This window comes from Hemibagrus wyckioides, linkage group LG08 (genome assembly GCF_019097595.1).
Source record: "Hemibagrus wyckioides isolate EC202008001 linkage group LG08, SWU_Hwy_1.0, whole genome shotgun sequence".
NCBI classification, from domain to species: domain Eukaryota; kingdom Metazoa; phylum Chordata; class Actinopteri; order Siluriformes; family Bagridae; genus Hemibagrus; species Hemibagrus wyckioides.
The window spans coordinates 26,243,493-26,262,567 of record NC_080717.1 but is presented as its reverse complement, the minus strand read 5'-3'; the positions used below and the strand labels follow the sequence as shown (position 1 = coordinate 26,262,567).

The following is a 19,075-nucleotide window of genomic DNA, read 5'->3' as shown; positions in this document are numbered from 1 at the left end:
GCCGCTCTGACTTCACAGTGAAGAAGCGAAAAAACTGGCACAGGCACGACTACACGGAGCCGGACGATGGCAGCAAGCCCGTGCAGGCCGGGACCCTGGTGTTCGTGCGCCAGCTGCAGGACAGGACCTTCGCCAGGTACGTGAATAAAGCTGTAGCCACCCGACACCCTCACAGCCGGACCCCTAACCAACATCATCACACGGAGCCACTCGTGAACACAGCAACCATCTGTTTACAGGAGAAACAGCTGATTATTGACAACTGCAGCAAACTTAACCAGATAGACAGAGCGAAATGCTGAGGCCACAATGATATTCATTCATGGAATGTGGACAGAGCAGTACCTCTTTGTGCAATATCCATGTCCGATATTCATTTATTTCTTTAAAACTATAGTGTTTTAACATGATCTATACTCAAAAGATTTTTCTCTCTTTTATTTACACAGCAAATGCAATACTAAAGTATAAGTATTATAAAATCAGTAAAATATAACAAAAATTAGAAGTACATCTCTTTATATCAGTTTGCAGCTCCTCATTAAATAAATAAATGAAAAACGAACTTTTCTGATTTCTGATCTTTTTTTTTTTACAGAACGTGTTCTCCTTTTCCCCCTCCAGTTTCCGATCCATCTCAATCCGTAACGATTGACGCTTGCATACCTGAATCGAACCCTCTTAGCCTCGCCCACTTCCCCCGCATCTCACATCACTCGCATTTTCCCCTCTTCGGTACGCACACTTGATTTAATTTCCCCACTTGAAAAGGCGAGCGCATTAACGTGAAGTAAAATCTAGCCGTGTCTCTTACATCACAAGGATACTCATTTAGCATCTGGGAACTTGATTTATATCAGGATGCGACACAATTTACAGCTAAAAATGAAACGTTGGAAAAAAACCCGAACAATTTTAGGTTGTAGCATTTAGTGATTAAAAACCTTTGTTTTGCTCTTGTGTGTGTGTGTGTGTAGGGGCTGTACGATGGATAGAGTTGCTTGTAAAAAACTTTCCGTCAGCTGTAATTACTTTTCATTAGTAATTAGGATCAGTTCGGCTCTTCCACTGGTGGAAACGGGTTGGAAATACCTCAAGAAGGTTATACAGAGATCCACTGGAACCAAGATGAACTGATTAGATTAAATCCAAATATTGTTGGAAATCTCTGGTAGCTTCTTTCCTCTGTGAAGTATTTTTAAGCCTTCCTTCCTCTCTCCCTCCTTTCTCACTCTCCATCCTCTCCCTCTTTTCTCTCTCCATCCTCTCCCTTCCTCTCTCAATCCGTTCTCTTTCTCTCCCTTCCTCTCTCCATCCTCTTCCTCCTTTCTCTCTCCCTCCTTTGTCTCTCTCCATTCCTCTATCCCTTTCTCTCTCCATCCTCTCCCTCTCTCGCTCTCCCTCACTCTCTCACTCTCCCTGACCCAATCAGATTCAAGCACAGTGTTATTCAAACACAGTTACCTCTTACTTAATTTACTTAATATTACTTAATTACTTATAATTTACTTAATTACACCAATCAGCCATAACATTATGACCACCTGCCTATATTGTGTTGGTCCCCCTTTTGCTGCCAAAACAGCCCTGACCTGTCGAGGCATGGACTCTACTAGATCCCTGAAGGTGTGCTGTGGGATCTAGCACCATGATGTTAGCAACAGATCCTTTAAGTCCTGTAAGTTGTCCTCCATGGGCCCCACCTCGCAACTTACAGGACTTAAAGGACTTACAGGATTTAAAAGATACTTAAATTACTTAAAGGATACTTTTGATAGATACTGACCACTGCAGACCGGGAACACCCCTTAAGAGCTGCAGTTTTGGAGATGTTCTGATCCAGTGGTCTAGCCGTCACAATTTGGTCCTTCGTCATACTCACTCAAATCCTTACACTTGCCCATTTTTCCTGTGTCTAACATCAACTCTGAGGACAAAATGTTGACTTGCTGCCTAATATATCCCACCCACTAACAGGTGCCATGATGAGGAGATCATCAGTCTTATTCACTTCACCTCTCACTGATCACAGTGTTATGGCTGATCATGTATTTACTTTATTGCTTATTACTTTATTTATTAATTCTTACATATTTTTGCGTATTTCTGTTGCACCTATTAATAACGAGAAGGACATCTTTAAGAAGTGTCGAGTTCTACTTAAATCTATATTCTTCTGTTTTTTATGTGTGTGTGCCTGGGTATTGATTGCGCTCAATGTCTCCTGGTACAGCGCTGAAGAGGTTTTGATGAAGATGCATGGGAGCCAGGTGACGCAGCGCTACCTGGAGAGACGCGGCTTCCGTTACCCCATCGCCGTGTCTCAGAAAGACGGGCTTGGGCTCCAGCTTCCCTCTTCAGACTTCTCTGTCAGAGATGTGGAACGATATGTTGGTAAGAGGAGTGTGTGTGTGTGTGTGTGTGTGAAAGAGAAAGAGAGTGACTTGCGGTCAGTGTGTCAGCAGTTCCTCTCTTACGTTAAAGCCAGTGTTATTCATCCACCTGACATGTAATTACTAGCGGTTTAAATATTCATTATGTGTAATGGAGCTTAGTAGCGCAGTGCCGTAACAGTATAGACGTGTTGTCACGTGACCGCCTCGGGACGCAGCCTCTTAGCGAGCTGTAATGAAATAAGCGTGTGGATGGAGGCATTGCAGCATACGTCGGGTAAATGGGTCCTCACCTCCTCACCTCTCCAACACACTCGGAGCAACTCCAGGTGTCCGGTTACACACTCACTACCTTTTACAGACGGCTCATGTTCGTCTGAGACTGACTGGGGGATTGTCTGTAACTTTTAGGTCACACACACACATGAAAGTGAGAGAGTTATTCAGCACCTATAAATTCCAAGTAACTAGGTTTCCATGTACCTCATGGTCTCGTGTTTGAAGTAACACACCATGAGCACCTTCAGTGTCTGGCTGTATTTGGTCTCAAAGGTTTGTTTGTTTATTTATTTAGAATAAATACAAATGCAGAATACAAAAGTAGCCTACTGTGATTTGCAAATGCTTTCTGACATTTAGCAAAAAAAAGAAAAGAATCTTTTGTATAACTACTAAGTCATTTCATTCATTTGCCTCCCACATGCGCCCGAAAACCCCCCATTTTTGTGAAGTGCTGTTTTGGTTCATTGAAGAGAAATGCCACGTAATATTAAGAAGGTACTACAACCAGCATATTAACACAACATGGACTCAAGAAGCAGTGTAAAGTCTGTTCGAACGAATCCCTGAGTTAATGAGGGTTCAGTTCCAGTGCATTAGACATACATTTGATTCACTACAAGCTGAGTCGATTCAGAGTCGAATCAGATGTATGTCTAGGGCACTCGAGCCACAGGACAGAGCTGTAGTGCTGCAGAAACATCATACGTTCTGGAAATGTGGACCAGCAAGCGTAAAAGGAAAAAAAAATAGTTTTTCGGTTTTCTGGCCACAGTTTGCCCTCTGTTACTCTTTTGGAATTAGTAATTGAACGACACGGCAAGCTGTGAAACTTTAACTCTCTCCCTCTCTCTCTCTCTCTCTCTTCGCGCAGCCCCCCCCACACTCTCTCTCCCCATACTCTTTCCCTCTCTTTCTTCCTCCTCTCTCTATTTCTTTCTCTCTCTCTCTCTCTCTCTCTCTCTCTCTCTCTCTCTCTCTCTGTCTCTCTCCCCCTCTCTCCATATCTCTTTCTCTCTATTTCTTGCTCTCTCTCCCTTCTCTCTCTCTCACTTCCCCCTCCCTATCTCTTCCTCCGCTTGCTCCCTCTCTTTTACCCTCTCTCTTCCTCCCCTTGCTCTCTCTCTCTCTCTCTCTCTCTCTCTCTCTCCCTCTCTCTCCCTAGCTTTTCCTCCTCTCTCTTTCTCGCTCTCTGTCCCTTCTCTCTCTCTCCCCCTCCCTCCCTATCTCTTCCTCCTCTCTCTCTTTCTCGCTCTCTCTCCCCCGCTCTTTCACTCTCTCATTTCCTCCTCCTTTCTCTCTCTCTCTCTCTCTCTCGCTCTCTCTGATTCAAGCACTGTTATCCAGTTAAGCACAGTTTACTTATTATTTTGCTCCAAATTCCAAATATTACCTAATTACATTTTGACTTTTTTTATTACTTATCACTTTATTTATTCCTTGTTATTAACTCCTTATTACATGCTTACTTACTACTTATTTTATACAGACAAAAAAAACGGCGCTTGACACAAAGAAACCGTGAATAACAAGCTCCTCTATCCTGAAGGTGGAAAACGTACTGCTCCAGAAGCGCCGACACTGGAGACTCCTTCCATGAACGTTAAACAAACCGCTCTTTACAGAGAACTTCACGTCTCTATAACGATTCCACTGGTTTTTCTTTTACGTTTGTTGGTGCTGTCGTAGAAAACGAATCCACACCTTCTGACCAATCAGATGCAGAGAATTCAATCAATATCGCTGTGGCATCTCATGTTTTTTTTTAAAGCAGTTATTTGTATCAAATCTGATTCATATTCATATGTATGTCCTGTACATTCCATGGAAATGAAATCCCAACACATCAGCTATCAAACATCTCCATCACGGAGATCAGTAACGTCTTTCATTCGTAACAGCTGCATTATGGGCTTCACTCCATCAGCTCTCCATGCTGACGTGATGTCTGTGGTGAGCCTTAAAAGCCTCCAGCTCCATGTCCTCAATGCACTGCTAGAGAGAGAGAGAGCGCATTAGCTGCCAGGCTAATTCAGTTAGCACAGCAGGATTCCCGCCTAAGCAGATCGAACACACGCCGTTTTTACCGTCTCCGTTTCCTCCTTCTCTATGAAACGCTTCTTTTGTCTCTCTCTCTTTTTTTATTATTATTTTTTTTTACATCCAGATGTCAACTATAAAACGTGTTTGGGTTTCCAGAACGTTCATTCAGTGTATTGGGCAGGAAGGAAGAGTTTCTGAACTTTATTAGTACAATCCTTGTGTGTGTGTGTGTGTGTGTGTGTGTGTGTGTGTTTGGATGTTAAATGAAATGGTCATCTCTCTGGTGTAAGTCTCCTGAACTGCTCAGGCTTTTTTGTAGGATGAAGCAGAAACCAGCAGTTTGTTGTATAAGTTAAATAAACTCCATTAAAAAGAGATGAATGATTCCTACAGATGTTTATAACACATGTAACACAACAATGAGCTAAAGCTGGCAGAGTTTCATTTATTACTTAGAGAGAGAGACTGACTTGTTTCTATCCTTCTCTCTCTCACACACACTCTGTCTCTCTCTCTCCCTCCCTCCTTTCACTTTTTCTCTCTCTCTCTCTCTCTCTCTCTCTCTCTCTCTCTCTCTCTATCCTTCTCTCTCTCACACACTCTGTCTCTCTCTCTCTCCCTCCCTCCTTTCACTTTTTCTCTCTCTCTCTCTCTCTCTCTCTCTCTCTCTATCCTTCTCTCTCACACACTGTCTCTCTCTCTCTCCCTCCCTCCTTTCACTTTCTCTCTCTCTCTCTCTCTCTCTCTCTCTCTCTATCCTTCTCTCACACACTCTGTCTCTCTCTCTCTCCCTCCCTCCTTTCACTTTTTCTCTCTCTCTCTCTCTCTCTCTCTCTCTCTCTCTCTCTCTCTCTCTCTATCCTTCTCTCTCTCACACACTGTCTCTCTCTCTCTCCCTCCCTCCTTTCACTTTTTCTCTCTCTCTCTCTCTCTCTCTCTCTCTCTCTATCCTTCTCTCTCTCACACACTCTGTCTCTCTCTCTCTCTCCCTCTCACTGACCCTCCTGACCAATCAGATTCAAGCACACTGTCATCCATTCAAGCGCAATTATTACTTACTTATTTTACTCATTATTACAAATTTTACTAAGTTACTTATTTATTTACTTATTTACTTTACATATTTGCTTATAACTATTTGACTTGTTATTAATTATGACTTATTTGCTTATTACATACTTAATTACTTTCTCATCCCTCACTTATTAATTACTCGTTTATTTATTACTTACATATTTATTATTTATTACCTATTCCTTTTTTGCATATTAATTATTTAGTTCTCTTTTATTTACTACTTCATTATTTGCTTCCTTATTTGCTTATGACTTATTTATTACTTTCTTACTTACTTATTTACTTGTTGCTTATAACTTTTTTACCTTATTAATTATGAATTATTTAATGATTTATTAATGATTTTAATTTGTACTTACTGCTAATTTATTAATTAATTGTTTCTCTTATTCCCGACTTATTATCTTGTGTATCGTTTATTACATTAATGAAGATTATTTCCCAATCCCACACGGCACCATGAATATTTTCGTGCATGCGTCCCTTCCGATCCGAGGTCAGCGGTGCTAAAACTGCCCCTGACGGGAGGTGAGCGTAGCTCTGACGGATGTCTTGCTCCCGACCAGCTGTCTCTAAGATCTTTAAGCCTCGGCGTCCACCAGCTGCTCGGCGGGGGCCTCTTTCACGCCGTCTCCCTGATAGGGTTGATTTGTTAGCCGCCAGCTGCTGCACCTTTCCTCGAAGTCACTGGTTTAGAGCCACAACATTCAGTTTCTTTACACGTTAAAGATTCCGGGTCGCTCTCTCTAAACACGTGGGGGGTTTCCTTACAGAGGAATTGTCTACACTGTTACTACAAATAAATTTGGCAGATAATTAGAAGAAACGTGAGAATATATGACCGCTGTGTGTGTGTGTGTGTAGTCTTTACCAATTTGCATATTTTGTATTCTGTTATATGCCTCATGTTACACTTGGTATATTTAGTTTGAGCGATCCATGCATCCCTTATTTTTTTATTTCATATATATATTTTTTTTCATTATAAAATCATTTAGCATCTGTGTTTCGATGATGAAGAAAAAGTAATCAGCATGCATGTTTTATTTCTCATGTTTTATTTCTCTTTTATTTTTGTCTTCTCACGCTTTCAGCAGTCTGTTCATCAACGAAAGTCTTCTCTTAGTTATTTACTCGTCTGTCATTTTAGATGTTTTACCATCTTCTGGTACTCTGTTTGTTTCCCGTCATTGTTTTCCTAATAAAAGACTGCAGACAGTCGAAATGAGAATAGAAGCTAAGATAAAATGGAATTGGCTGAAGAAAGGAAAAATAAATAGACACAAATCTAAAAATACAGTGTATATACGATACAATATACACCAATGACCTGAAAATAAACATCACTCTTTCTCCTCCGTCCGGCCGGGTCAGAAGGTTTAGCGTTACAGCATCACCTCTGACAATACCGGAAGCGACACCAGAGACTCCTTCCATCATCGTTCAGTACTCTTTGGTGAAAATTAAGACGGTAACCGAGCAAATCATAAACATTTATATGCGGCTTTTTTTCCCTCACAGGTGGCGATAAAGTGATCGATGTGATCGACGTCGCAAGGCAAGCCGACAGCAAGATGAAACTCAAAGAGTTTGTCAAGTATTACTACAGTCGCCAACGACCGAAGGTGCTCAACGTCATCAGCCTGGAGTTTTCTGACACCAAGTACGTATCGATTAAGTTAAACAGCCTTTATTTGTCACGTATACATTACAGCACTGTGAAATTCTTTCTTCACATATCTCATCAGAGGGTAGGGTAGGGTCAGCGCACCTGTAGCAGGGAGAGGGAGGTTGTGGGCCTTGCTCAGGGGCAGCTTGGCAGTGCTGGGGAATAAACCCTGATCAACTTCCCAGAGCCTTAACCACTTGAGCTACCACCACCCCACACACAATATGGCTGCCACTTTCACAGAAACACATATTCTGCATAACTAAAGCTTATCTCGTTTGTCAGGATGTCCGAGCTAGTGGTCGTCCCTGACATTGCACAGAAGATGTCCTGGGTGGAGAACTACTGGCCTGATGACTCCTACTTCCCCAAACCCTTCGTACAGAAGTATTGCCTGATGGGAGTGAAGGGCAGCTACACCGACTTCCACATAGACTTCGGCGGCACGTCCGTGTGGTACCACGTGCTCTGGGTAGGTCACGTCAAATCTGACCAGCACCGTGACATGGGTGCTTCAATGGTGTCTGTCTGTAGAACGTTCTGGTGGATATGTACGCCATTCGAGCTGGCTTTTAGACGTCTTCAGTAAAGGCGATTTAAATGACTAGCTTATTTGCAGGTTTATTTATTTTTTATGAATGCTAGATGATGCTTTACAGCCCAGCTTTATTGTGGTGCTGTGTTTTGTCCACGCAGGGGGAGAAGGTGTTTTACTTGATCAAGCCGACCCCAAACAACCTCGCGCTGTATGAGGAGTGGAGCTCGTCGCCCAATCAGAGCGAGATGTTCTTCGGTGAGAAAGTGGACAAGTGCTACAAGTGCATCGTCCGGCCGGGAACCACGCTGTTCATCCCTACAGGTACGGATCGCGTCTTTCCGCATCTCAGCTCGTTATAGCCAAGTTATAAGAGCACACAGACTTTACCGTGGTGTGCATAAGTATTGGCGATCAGATATGTTGGTGACTCAAAATGAACCAAATTATTGACGTTATTAATGGCGGGAAGGGATCTAAACACATTACAAGGCAAGGTAGATTTTGTAGCTAGTTTTTTTATGTTGTAAATGCATGTTAAAAATGTCGGGAGGATGACGCTCGACTTGGCGTGAGAGAGGTCTGGGTTCTTTTTCCTGGGAAAGTATCAGTCAGGGTTTAGTTATAGAGACGGCTAAAGCGAAAACTTTCAGTGAAATCTGTTGTTAAAACAAGGTAGGAGAGGTCAGTCAACAAAAGTCAGCGATAAAGAATGTGAGAGTTTTGTTTCTGTACAAAACCAAGGAGGGTTTAAAGCGTAGCTGTGGAGGCGAGAGAAAACTCTGCTTTTCCACTTAAAGTCGAGCAGATGCCCTTAACGGCGGCTCTGCAGGAAGCACCAGCGTGCTCTACTCTCTGGGGTCAGACACTGTGGGAGTCAACACTCACCACCTCCGAGAGAGGGGGGGGCATGAGAGAGATAGAGAGAGGTTGAGGGGGGTGAGCATGAGGGAAAGAGAGAGCATATGAGAGTGAGAGAGAGAGAGAGTGAGCATGAGAGAGGGAGCATGAGAGAGGGAGAGAGAGTGAGCTTGAGAGTGATGGGGAGAGAGAGAGCTTGAGATTGAGAGAAAGAGAGCATGAGAGAGAGAGAACACACACGCTGCTCTGTCTTTCTTTTTTAATGTATTATTATCCAGTGTTTAGGATACGCAGAGTGTTAGAATATTTATCAACTCAAAAAGGAATAGATTTTGGTTTAGCTCCATGCAGGATATTAATGTCTGACAGCTGGAAAAGTAGGGACAGCTGCAGCTGAAAAGAAAAGCGTGTGTGTGTGTGCAAATGTGTGATCTATCGCTCAGCCACTCACTGCTGTTTCCCGTCTCTTTCACCAGGATGGATCCATGCAGTTCTGACCTCGGAGGATTGCATGGCATTTGGAGGAAACTTTCTCCATAACCTTAATATCAGCATGCAGCTCAGGTGAGACTGTTCAGATCTAGATATAGACATTTTCCCTTCACTGGAACTAAGAGGCTCGAAGGCTCCAACATTCATCTCCACACCATATCTTCATGGAGCTCAGGGGCTTTGAGCACAGGTGCATTGTCATGCTGGAGCAGGACCAGCATGTGCACAAAGCCCCTGAGCTCCATGAAGACATGGTGTGGGAGTGAAGGTTGGAGAAAGTGGAAGATCTGGAGTGTCCTGTACAGAGCCCTGACTCTGATTCAACCACACTGGGATGAACTCCTCAGCATCCTAACATCAGAGTCTGATCTCACTCATGCTCTTGTAGCTGAGTGAATGAACACAAATCCACACAGCCACGCTAGTGGAAATCCTTCCCAGAAGAGAAAAGTGGAGCAAATTATAACTGGAATTTGGAATGGGATGTAAAACAAGTGCATGTAGGTGTGGTGCTTATATAGCGCACAGCTTGTAACGTTTGTGTGTTGAATTTCGATCAGGTGTTATGAGATGGAGCGACGGCTGAAGACTCCCGACCTCTTTAAGTTTCCTTATTTTGAAGCGATATGCTGGTATGTGGCCAAGAACCTGCTGGAGACCCTGAAAGGTGTGTAGCTCTTTTGTGGAGATCTGCTTTTCTAAACTAAACTAAGCTTTGTTGTAAGGAGATTAAACCCCATGGTAGTGCTATACACAGGAGTGTAATGTAAAAGCACAACGTAACTTGTCTGTGTCGTTGTTTACGGACAATGCGGCCACGCCGTATCACCCAGATGACCGTTTTTTATTTCTTACTCTTCCTCAGAGCTGCGAGAAGATAACTGTCTGCCTCCTGATTACCTGACTAAAGGAGTGAAAGCTTTAATTATTGCACTGAAGAACTGGCTAAGGAGAGAGGTAAGACGGCACTAATAACCTATCATCAGCGATGACGTCAAACTGACGGACGTCACACGTTTTTCCATGGTGTTTGGGAGCTGCGAGCTCTGTGATTATCTCAGTAAAGTAACCTGCACCTGGAGGATGAAGGGCAGCAGGTCAGAGCTGGGATCTGGTGTCCACACGAAGCTCTGTCTTACCACAAAACACATCATTGTCCTTTTCCACTCCAGGTCACTGAGCCGGCCAGCGAAGTTCCCGATCATATCAGACCCAACCATCTCATTAAGGAGCTCACCAAGGAAATCCGTCACTTAGAGGTACCTTACAGCACTCTTCCCTGTTTCAGCGCACTTCCTGTTCCTTTGTCCACACACTCACTTCAATTCCAGCCAAAAATCCATTAATAAAGGTCAGGGTTTTGGTCCATCGACCTTTAATACACAAGGTAGGATAAAAGAGTTCATAACAAATAGCAAAACATGTTCCTTAAGGCATCTACATTCACCATCCACTTTATTAGGAACACCTGTACACCTGTCATTTCGTGTAGCCAAATCATGTGGCAGCATCACAGCATATGCAGATACAGATCAAGAGCTTCAGTTCAGGTGTTTCAGCCTCACAGGAGGTTTCATGAGAGGTTTCTGTGTCAGACTGCTGTGTGTGAAAATATCAGCTCATGGGTGGGTCCTGAAATACTCAGATCCGGCACCCAGGACCAGGCCACGGTTAAAGTCACAGAGATCTGACTTTTTCTTAATTCTGAAGTTTGATGTGAACGTTCAAGAGTTGAAGCTCTCGTTCTGAATCTGCGTGACTGTATTCATTGTTCTCCTGCAACATGATCGGCTGATTAAATAACCGCATGAGCAGAAGTGTTCCTATTAAAGTGGACGGTATCTGCTATATACTGTATTTACATTTACTATTTTTTAAAATATATTTTCTTTTATTATTAGAATTTGTTTTTGAAAATAGAATAATTTTTTAATTGATTTAATTGATTTTATTTATTTTTATTATTGTTATTTAACTTTTTTTTATTATGTTAAATTATTATATATGTTATTAACATTTCTTTTAAAATTAAAAAAATATTTTTTAATACAAACCATGAGTCAAAAAAATCTATTAAAGCAAATAGAGACACACTTGACTTTAGATGTTCTGAAAGCCAGAAGTCCAGTTGACACATCTTTATACTTTGCTATTAAACTCTGTTTGCTAGCATCGACCTGATTGTCAGTAGCATGATCTTGTGTAAGGTTTACAACAAATTTGTATGACACGAGTCGGAAATCTTCCCTCCCGTAGGAGGATCAGAGCGGAACCGGTGGCAGCAAGCCTATGAAATCTCAGGGAAGCGTGGCGTGTCCTACCACCAGGTCGTCTCACGAGAGAAGCTCCCAGAAGCGCAAGAACGGCAGACGGCTCCGGCACCACCACCACCACCAGGACCACCACCACCACCACCATCACTCTCACGCCCCCAAAGCTCCATCTAACCTGGACATCTTTGAGCAGCACACTCAGGAGGTCCTGAAGAGGCTGGAGATGAGCCCCTTCGAGGATGTACGTCAATAAAACCTACACATCTACGCTAAGTCAAAGGAATCTGAAAGGTTACATCTATCTAATGTGATCCGCTCTCGTGTCTGTTCAGGATTCCTCCTTCAGTCTGAAGGTCAAGTTCAACAAGGTCTCCACGGCATCTGCCGAAGCTGCCAAGAGCAAGTGGGACAACCAAGTGCGTCTGGTGATGTGCAATGGACGAATTATCAGGTGAGGAAGACTTCACTTCTTGCTGTTTGTCCCATGCGGATACTACAATAAAGCACGAGATATTAGGTGTTATTATTAGTGAAAAATATTTAATGTTTATTTAGCAGATGCTTTTATTGAAACCGACTTACAAATAAGGAAGTTATGTATCAAGCAGATAACTTCATTAATTTATTGCTAGATTTTTTTGGACTGGGTGCACGGGTCTTTTGGACGGTTATTTAAAGACGGACAATCCACAGATTAGTTGCAGAAATAACCACCTGCTGCTCCTTAAAAACACCAAATGTTTTAGGTTAAAAACCCAGGACAGTATCTTTACAAGATGTCTTAACTGCAAATACACTATATTGCCAAAAGTTTTGGGACACCCCTCCAAATCATTGAATTCAGGTGTTGTCTTTCAGGGGTTGGTCTCGGCTCTTTAGTTCCAGTGAAAGAAACTCTTAATGTTTCAGCTTCATACCAAGACATTTTGGACAATTTCAAGCTCCCAACTTTTGGGGGATGACCCCCTTCCTGTTCCAACATGACTGCACACCAGGGCACAAAGCAAGGTCCATAAAGACATGGATGAGGGAGTTTGGTGTGGAGGAACTTGACTTGAGTCCTGACCGCAAACTGATAGAACACCTTTGGGATGAATTAGAGCAGAGACTGTGAGCCAGGCCAAAATTGAGACTTCTGCCTTTACATGCACATGAATGTAATATGGAGTTGTCCCGCCCTTTGCAGCTATAACAGCTATAACAACTCTTCTGGGAAGGCTTTCCACAAGGTTTAGGAGAGTGTTTATGGGAATTTTTGACCATTGCTCTAGAAGCACATTTGTGAGGTCAGGCACTGATGTTAGACAAGAAGGCCTGGCTCGCAGTCTCCGCTCTAATTCATCCCAAAGGTGTTCTATCAGATTGAGGTTCAGACCAGTCAAGTGCCTCCACACCAAACTCACTTATTCATGTCTTTATGGACGTCTGAAAAAAAATAATAACGTAACAGACGCAATTTCAATGCCACAGCTGTCTGTAGCCTGGAGACAAGAGAGTGAAATTGGCTGTTCTCTGTATAGGTGGGAGGGGCATAGGGTCTTTTTCATGTCACTCATAGGGACACTAGTCAATCGTGGGCCTCCATTAGCTCACATCCATAGTGCTTTCTTAGAATCATTCTGATGAAATGTATCCTCACTTGTGGAAAAATGGTCATGACTTTGGTGTGTGTGTGTGTGTGTGTGTGTGTGTGCGCGCAGAGACGACAGGTGGCACGTCCGGAAAAAGAACCTGGCTGCCAAAGAGGAACCGTGTGATCAGAAGAGGTACATGGTAAAGGTGAAGACTGTGGTGAAAGAGGAGGAAGAGGAGATGGTGGAGGAGGAAGAGGTGTCGATGGAGGAGAAGCAGAGCTGTATAGCAGGTCACAGGAAGTCCAGTCCTCTTAGAGGTAAGATGTCGATTTGCAGCGGATATGGAGAGGGGAAAAAAAATGAGAGCCATGCTAACGACTAGGTGTGTTTTTGTGTGCCGTGTTTTCAGATCCGTGTCAGAGGGAGAGCTCGAATCTCAGGAACGGTGACTCGGGATGCGTAGAGGCTTCGTCAGACTCCGAGTCAGAGCGACACTACACTACACAGGTGCCGTTTTATCCGTTATGTCTGTAAAACAAGGTAGCTCCTGTTATCGCTTGCGTTACTGTAGCTTTAAACGCTTTGCTTTCTCTTGTGCGCTTGATAACAGTGAGGAATAAAAAATGAAGGGAAGCACCGACACTAGAGACTCCTTCTGTAAATGCTAAATAAACGTCTCCTCCTATAGAAACTATAACACATTGAGTGAGCTGTTACTATAGAAACAATAACGTATCATAACGAGCGCACCGTCAGCCTCTGACCAATGAGATTCGAGAATTCTAAAACTGGTGCATTTATTTATTTCTAGATTAGATTGTAAACTCTGTGAAAGCTCTTGTATATTTACCCGTGTGTATGTGTGTGTGTGTGTTTGCCCCAAAGCTGAAGCAGCAGTCATCAGGAGAACACTCTGAGAGCTCGTCAAACGAGGAGGAGGAAGAAGAGCAGGAAGAGGAAGTGGAAAGAAAGAAGAGCGTCTCACCCCAGAGCACAACACGCAAGTGCAACACCAGCAGCACAGCAGATCTCACCCACCCACGCCAGCTGCTCGGACACCACAACAAACCCCGGCAAAGGTCAGAGCTGGTTTCCTGCCTTTGTTTTGTTTTGTTTTGTTTTGGGTTTTTTTTTTTTCCACAGCTCAAGTGGAATAACAGCTTCTTTAACATCATCTCACTCATTTCCTGTCGTCTTGTTTTGTTTGCAGATCAGAGGTTACAGAGAGATCGTTGTTTTTAATATTCCTCTGCAGCTGAACCCTAAAATTGAAATAAAACCTCTCATCTAGCGTAAACAGAACCGAATATTACTGATGCTAGAACTACAGTGTCTTAAAATTAATCCTGATGATTCGTGAGTAAGATTTTAAAATGAATTCAGGTTCAATTGCAATCTTTTAAAATCTTTACTGTTTACAGCGGATGTATTCAGACTTTTTACCAACCAAGAGCCCCATTTCTGACATTTTCCCCATGCAACCTTCAAATTATTTCCTATTAATCACTTCAAAATATGAAGATAGATGTAAAATATCACTGAGGTCGGTAATAAACAGTGCATTTCCACTCGCTGTCCACTTTGTGAGGAATATTTAATCATGTGGTGCGATGCATAAAATCATACAGATGCAGGTCAAGAGGTTCATTTAACTGTTTATGTCAAACGTGAGCTCAGTGACTTTACCCGCGGCCTGGCCGGTGGTGCTGATCTGCTGATCAGTTCACATAAAGAGCTTCATAAAATGCCACGTGAACCAAATAGAAATAAATGAGATATGTCTGTAGTGAAAACAAAAAATAAATAAAAATGCTGTGTATGTTTGTGTGTATAGAGACCCTTCTACCTCACCAAGCGCAGAGGAGGACGCTATTCAGGGCATGCTGTGTATGGCAGGGCTGCTGTACCCTCACCCGTCAGAGGAGGGCGCCAGCTCACAGGAGTCCTGGTGGTCCTGCACCAGTCATCCTTCCCCTGATTACAGTAAGGCTTTACACATCATCAATACACTCAGATTTACTGAAGCTCTGTGAGCAGAAGAACAAAAACACACTAATGCTGTGATTTGTACGACTGGAATTCGGACGAACGATAAGTTTTATCCTCATGAAGTTTGGAAAAACAGGGCGGTGCTCACGCATGTGGATCAGGAGAGCAGGAGTCTTAATTTGATTTAAATAGAGCCTTCATTCTGGACAAACAAAAACCTCATTTGCATTTTTGTTTCCTTTTTCTTAATTCACACACTTACAAGTAATTAAAGACAACTGTGCTTTTAATACCACAGCACCGGTGGCCCTCCTGACCAAGCTGATCGGTCAGAAGGTGTCGATGAATTTACTAGAAAAGCAAAATGTCGAAAAAATAAAACATGCCATTGTTTCTAGTTGTTTTATGAACGCTTCAAGTTATTGAATATATTAATATTCAGTATTAATGTTCCGCAGACGAGAAGGAAGCTGTGTCAGGAGAAGAGAACCCCGATACAGACAGCAACTCCACAATCAGCAGTCAGGTAACCTCCCAATCCCCCATATCAACACTACAGCTGTTCACTCCTGATCTTCCCACTCATGTCCGCTGTCGTGTCCGAGCAGGACGAGCACCACGGCAGGGAGAATCGGACCGACCGGAACCAGAGGATGCAGGACAAGCAGCATTTCATGGACAGTCAGGGCAGTGGGAACAGCAGCAGCAGCGAGGCCTGGGGCAGCCACACGCACTCACCTCGGGGTGAAGAAAGCCCAGAGTCACGCTATCAGTACTGCGAGACGCCACTTTCCCCGATTCTGCACCCAACCAAAAGACCTGCTACAAATCCTCCACCCATCAGCAACCAGGCCACCAAAGGTAGGCATTTCTCTCTCTTTAAAAAAAGAAAAAAGACAAATACATACACATTTCATTTAGTTTTTTGTACTTTTTTATCGATTAATATTATTGCCATGATTATTATCTCTTATTTTATTATTTTAATACCTTTTGAAATAGATTTTTTAGATATTGTATACAATATTATCCAATATACAATATTAATATTTATAATGTTTAAAAATCTCAAATAATCAATTTTACATTACTTACATTAATATGTATTTAAAAATACAATTCAAGTAATTTGTCTGTATATCAGCGATCATTCTTTGTATATTCTCTTGATCTATCTTTTAATCTTTTCTCTTTCCTTGTCTTTCTCAGGAAAACGGCCCAAGAAAGGCATGGCCACAGCCAAACAAAGACTGGGGAAAATTCTCAAGCTTAACAGACATAAACCCTTCTTCGTGTAGCAGAGAGAGAGAGATGGAGAGAGACGGAGGATGTTACGTCGCAGACCCGTGTGTTGCGTGTCTGTGAGGGTAAACAGGGTATTTAAACAGCACAGTTTTTAAACACTGAACGTGTCGAAAGCTGATGAGGAGGTTGACTTTGTTTCACCTTTATCTTTTGCATAAACGTATCACACAAAGCATTTCACATCGCGTTCCAAAGACACGCCGCGTTCCCGGAACCGAAGATGAGGTCGTGCCGATGATAAGAGAGGCTTTCTCTCGACGACTGCGGCGACATGTGAGCGATGAACCGATTTCCTAAAATGGTGCTTGACTTGCGTCCTACAAGGACGGAGGCTCGTCCCTCAGCTCCCTCTTCCCTTCGTCTCCTCGGCTTCTAAAATAAAGCAGCTCGAGATCTTCCCTGCTCAGACCACCCTGACCTCTCCAAGCAGGGACGCTGAGGCAGCTTCAATCAGCAGATCAGGTTTCGTTTTGCTTTTTTTTTCTCAAAGAGGAAAAGGTATTTTTCTGAAGATTTTTTACACCCACAGACTCAATATGTAGTCAGGAATAAGCTCTCTGGCGCCCCCTCGTGGTGGCTGGAGATAAAATCACAGGAAACTGGTTTTGGCGAGGTGACGATGGGGACAAAGACACATTTTCCACCTAATTTATTACAATTTGTACATTGCTTGTGTTTGTTTGGTTTTATTCCTATTGTTTGTATGTTAAATGGTGTATTTATTATTGCGTGAATGATCTTTTTATTTCAATGTGAAACGGCGTTGGCTCGGTCTATTACAGGAGGAGCGACGACACATGGAGCAGCACAGCTAGCGTCACATAGACTTCATCAAATTTCTTTTCAGATTGTAAAAAGGAACGTAGCCTAGCGATGCTTAATCAAGCCACCAGACCTGGTGTAGGAGAGAACGTTTGCTAGAAATAAAACATCTGTAGATGTGAAATCCCGGGGAGCGTCGATCCACTAGGAGCACTCGCTCGGTTCAGGATGCCGCACATCATACGCCAGGGGTGCCAATACTTATGGTTCAGCCCTTTAACTTCTGCAGAGAAAGCAGTTTATCTTTCTTTATGATGGTGTTCAAGCAGAGGTCAGTGTTATGACCCAGAATTTTCTTATCAAAGTTACCACGGTGATTTAGAGGCACTGTTTAATGATACGAGTGGAAACAGAGGAATGACGCAGCGGTTCATGAAACCAACAAATGTCACAATATTTTAAGATAAATATTTGGAGAATAAAGGCACAGCCTTGGAGGTGACCACAGCCTGTGGTGTCTCCTTCAGCAACAGGTTCAGTGCTGGATAATAATAATAATAATAATAATAATAATAATAATAATCTGGTGCTGTTCTTTATTTATGAAGCACATTGCTTTGTTTTTATTGCAGCATTCAGGCATAGTATTACCACTTTATTTCTGAAATGTTGCGACTTTTTAACCTCAAAATATCACAACTTTATTCTTGAAACTTTGCAACTTTATTCTCAAAATGTTACAGCTTAAAATATTACGAGTTTCGACTTTTAACCTTAAAGTATTACGATTTCGTTCTCAAAATGTTTCTGACTTATTTTTCGCAAAACGTCACAGCTTCCCTCCTAAAATATTACGACCTCGATCTCAAAATGGTCCAGGACTTTTCAATCTCCAACTATAACATCTGTCTTCTCAAAACATTACAGCTTTACTCTGGAAATATTACGGCTTCATTCGCTCTCGTTATTTTGCGACTGTGCTTAAAATACTGTGACGACTTTTTTCTTTTTGCATTGCGGCTTTCTCAAAACCCTATGAATTGAGGCTCAAAATATTCCAACTGTTGTATTTTATTATTTCAGCAGTGGCTTTAAAACATGTGGATGTGGTAGTTTAGTGGTTAAGGTGTTGGACTACTGATCAGAAGGTTATGAGTTTGAATCCCACCTCCACCAGGCTGCCACTGCTGGGCCCCTGAGCAAGGCCCTTAACCATCAATTGCTCGGTTGTATAAAGTGAGATAAAATGTAAGTCGATCTGGATGAGAAATGTAAATCAGCACCATAAAAAATTCCTCTTAATCACGTGGTGCTCTGAACATGATTTTACTTGATGCTCAGATCAACAAATAGCTCTAAATAAGATGCGCAGTATGATGCAGACACGAGTTTGCGTTCATTTTGTACCGTAAAGTGCGACCTGAAGCTCTGTTATGTTACTTATAACATTTTACATTTCTGTAATTATAGTTTCTCATCGTTTCATAAGTTTTGGCACCCCTACGTATGTTCTGTGTGGTTAGAACGCTTATCGTGATTTCGCCCCAGTTATCAGATCACCATACTCCGTCTCTCGGCATCGCCGCCAAATTTACAACGCTCCCTGTTTCATCTCCTTCGCCCACGTCGTTCTCTCTGAGCTTTGCTGCCTCTCGTCCGGCTCGAGTGAACAGAGACGCTGCTGTCTGAACTGGTGCTGAATATTATACAAGAAGACTAGCTTTTGTTTGTTCGGTGTCGTAATGCAGGGAGGTCATACATTTTTGAAGCGTTTGACATTAAATTGGATTTCTCTACTCTTTTTTTTTTTTTTTTTTTTTTTT

The 19,075-nt window shown here is 42.5% G+C and overlaps 1 protein-coding gene across 4 annotated transcripts in view; it reads left to right on the top strand.

Moving 5' to 3' along the window:
* The window catches only part of kdm7ab (lysine (K)-specific demethylase 7Ab), a 29,648-nt gene extending 10,573 nt beyond the window's left edge, over positions 1-19,075 (top strand). For 2 of the 4 annotated variants that reach the window (XM_058396885.1, XM_058396887.1), the window contains exons 3-20: positions 19-136; positions 2,234-2,394; positions 7,314-7,455; positions 7,747-7,933; positions 8,158-8,320; positions 9,334-9,421; positions 9,910-10,016; positions 10,215-10,306; positions 10,522-10,608; positions 11,606-11,863; positions 11,955-12,073; positions 13,323-13,513; positions 13,606-13,703; positions 14,082-14,275; positions 15,031-15,179; positions 15,644-15,711; positions 15,794-16,046; positions 16,395-19,075. In XM_058396885.1, the coding sequence (XP_058252868.1) occupies positions 19-136; positions 2,234-2,394; positions 7,314-7,455; positions 7,747-7,933; positions 8,158-8,320; positions 9,334-9,421; positions 9,910-10,016; positions 10,215-10,306; positions 10,522-10,608; positions 11,606-11,863; positions 11,955-12,073; positions 13,323-13,513; positions 13,606-13,703; positions 14,082-14,275; positions 15,031-15,179; positions 15,644-15,711; positions 15,794-16,046; positions 16,395-16,483 (2,564 nt within the window). In that variant the 3' untranslated portion in view covers positions 16,484-19,075. The remainder of the gene's footprint in view (positions 1-18; positions 137-2,233; positions 2,395-7,313; positions 7,456-7,746; positions 7,934-8,157; positions 8,321-9,333; positions 9,422-9,909; positions 10,017-10,214; positions 10,307-10,521; positions 10,609-11,605; positions 11,864-11,954; positions 12,074-13,322; positions 13,514-13,605; positions 13,704-14,081; positions 14,276-15,030; positions 15,180-15,643; positions 15,712-15,793; positions 16,047-16,394) is intronic. The other 2 variants (XM_058396886.1, XM_058396888.1) reach the window with 2 other exon arrangements.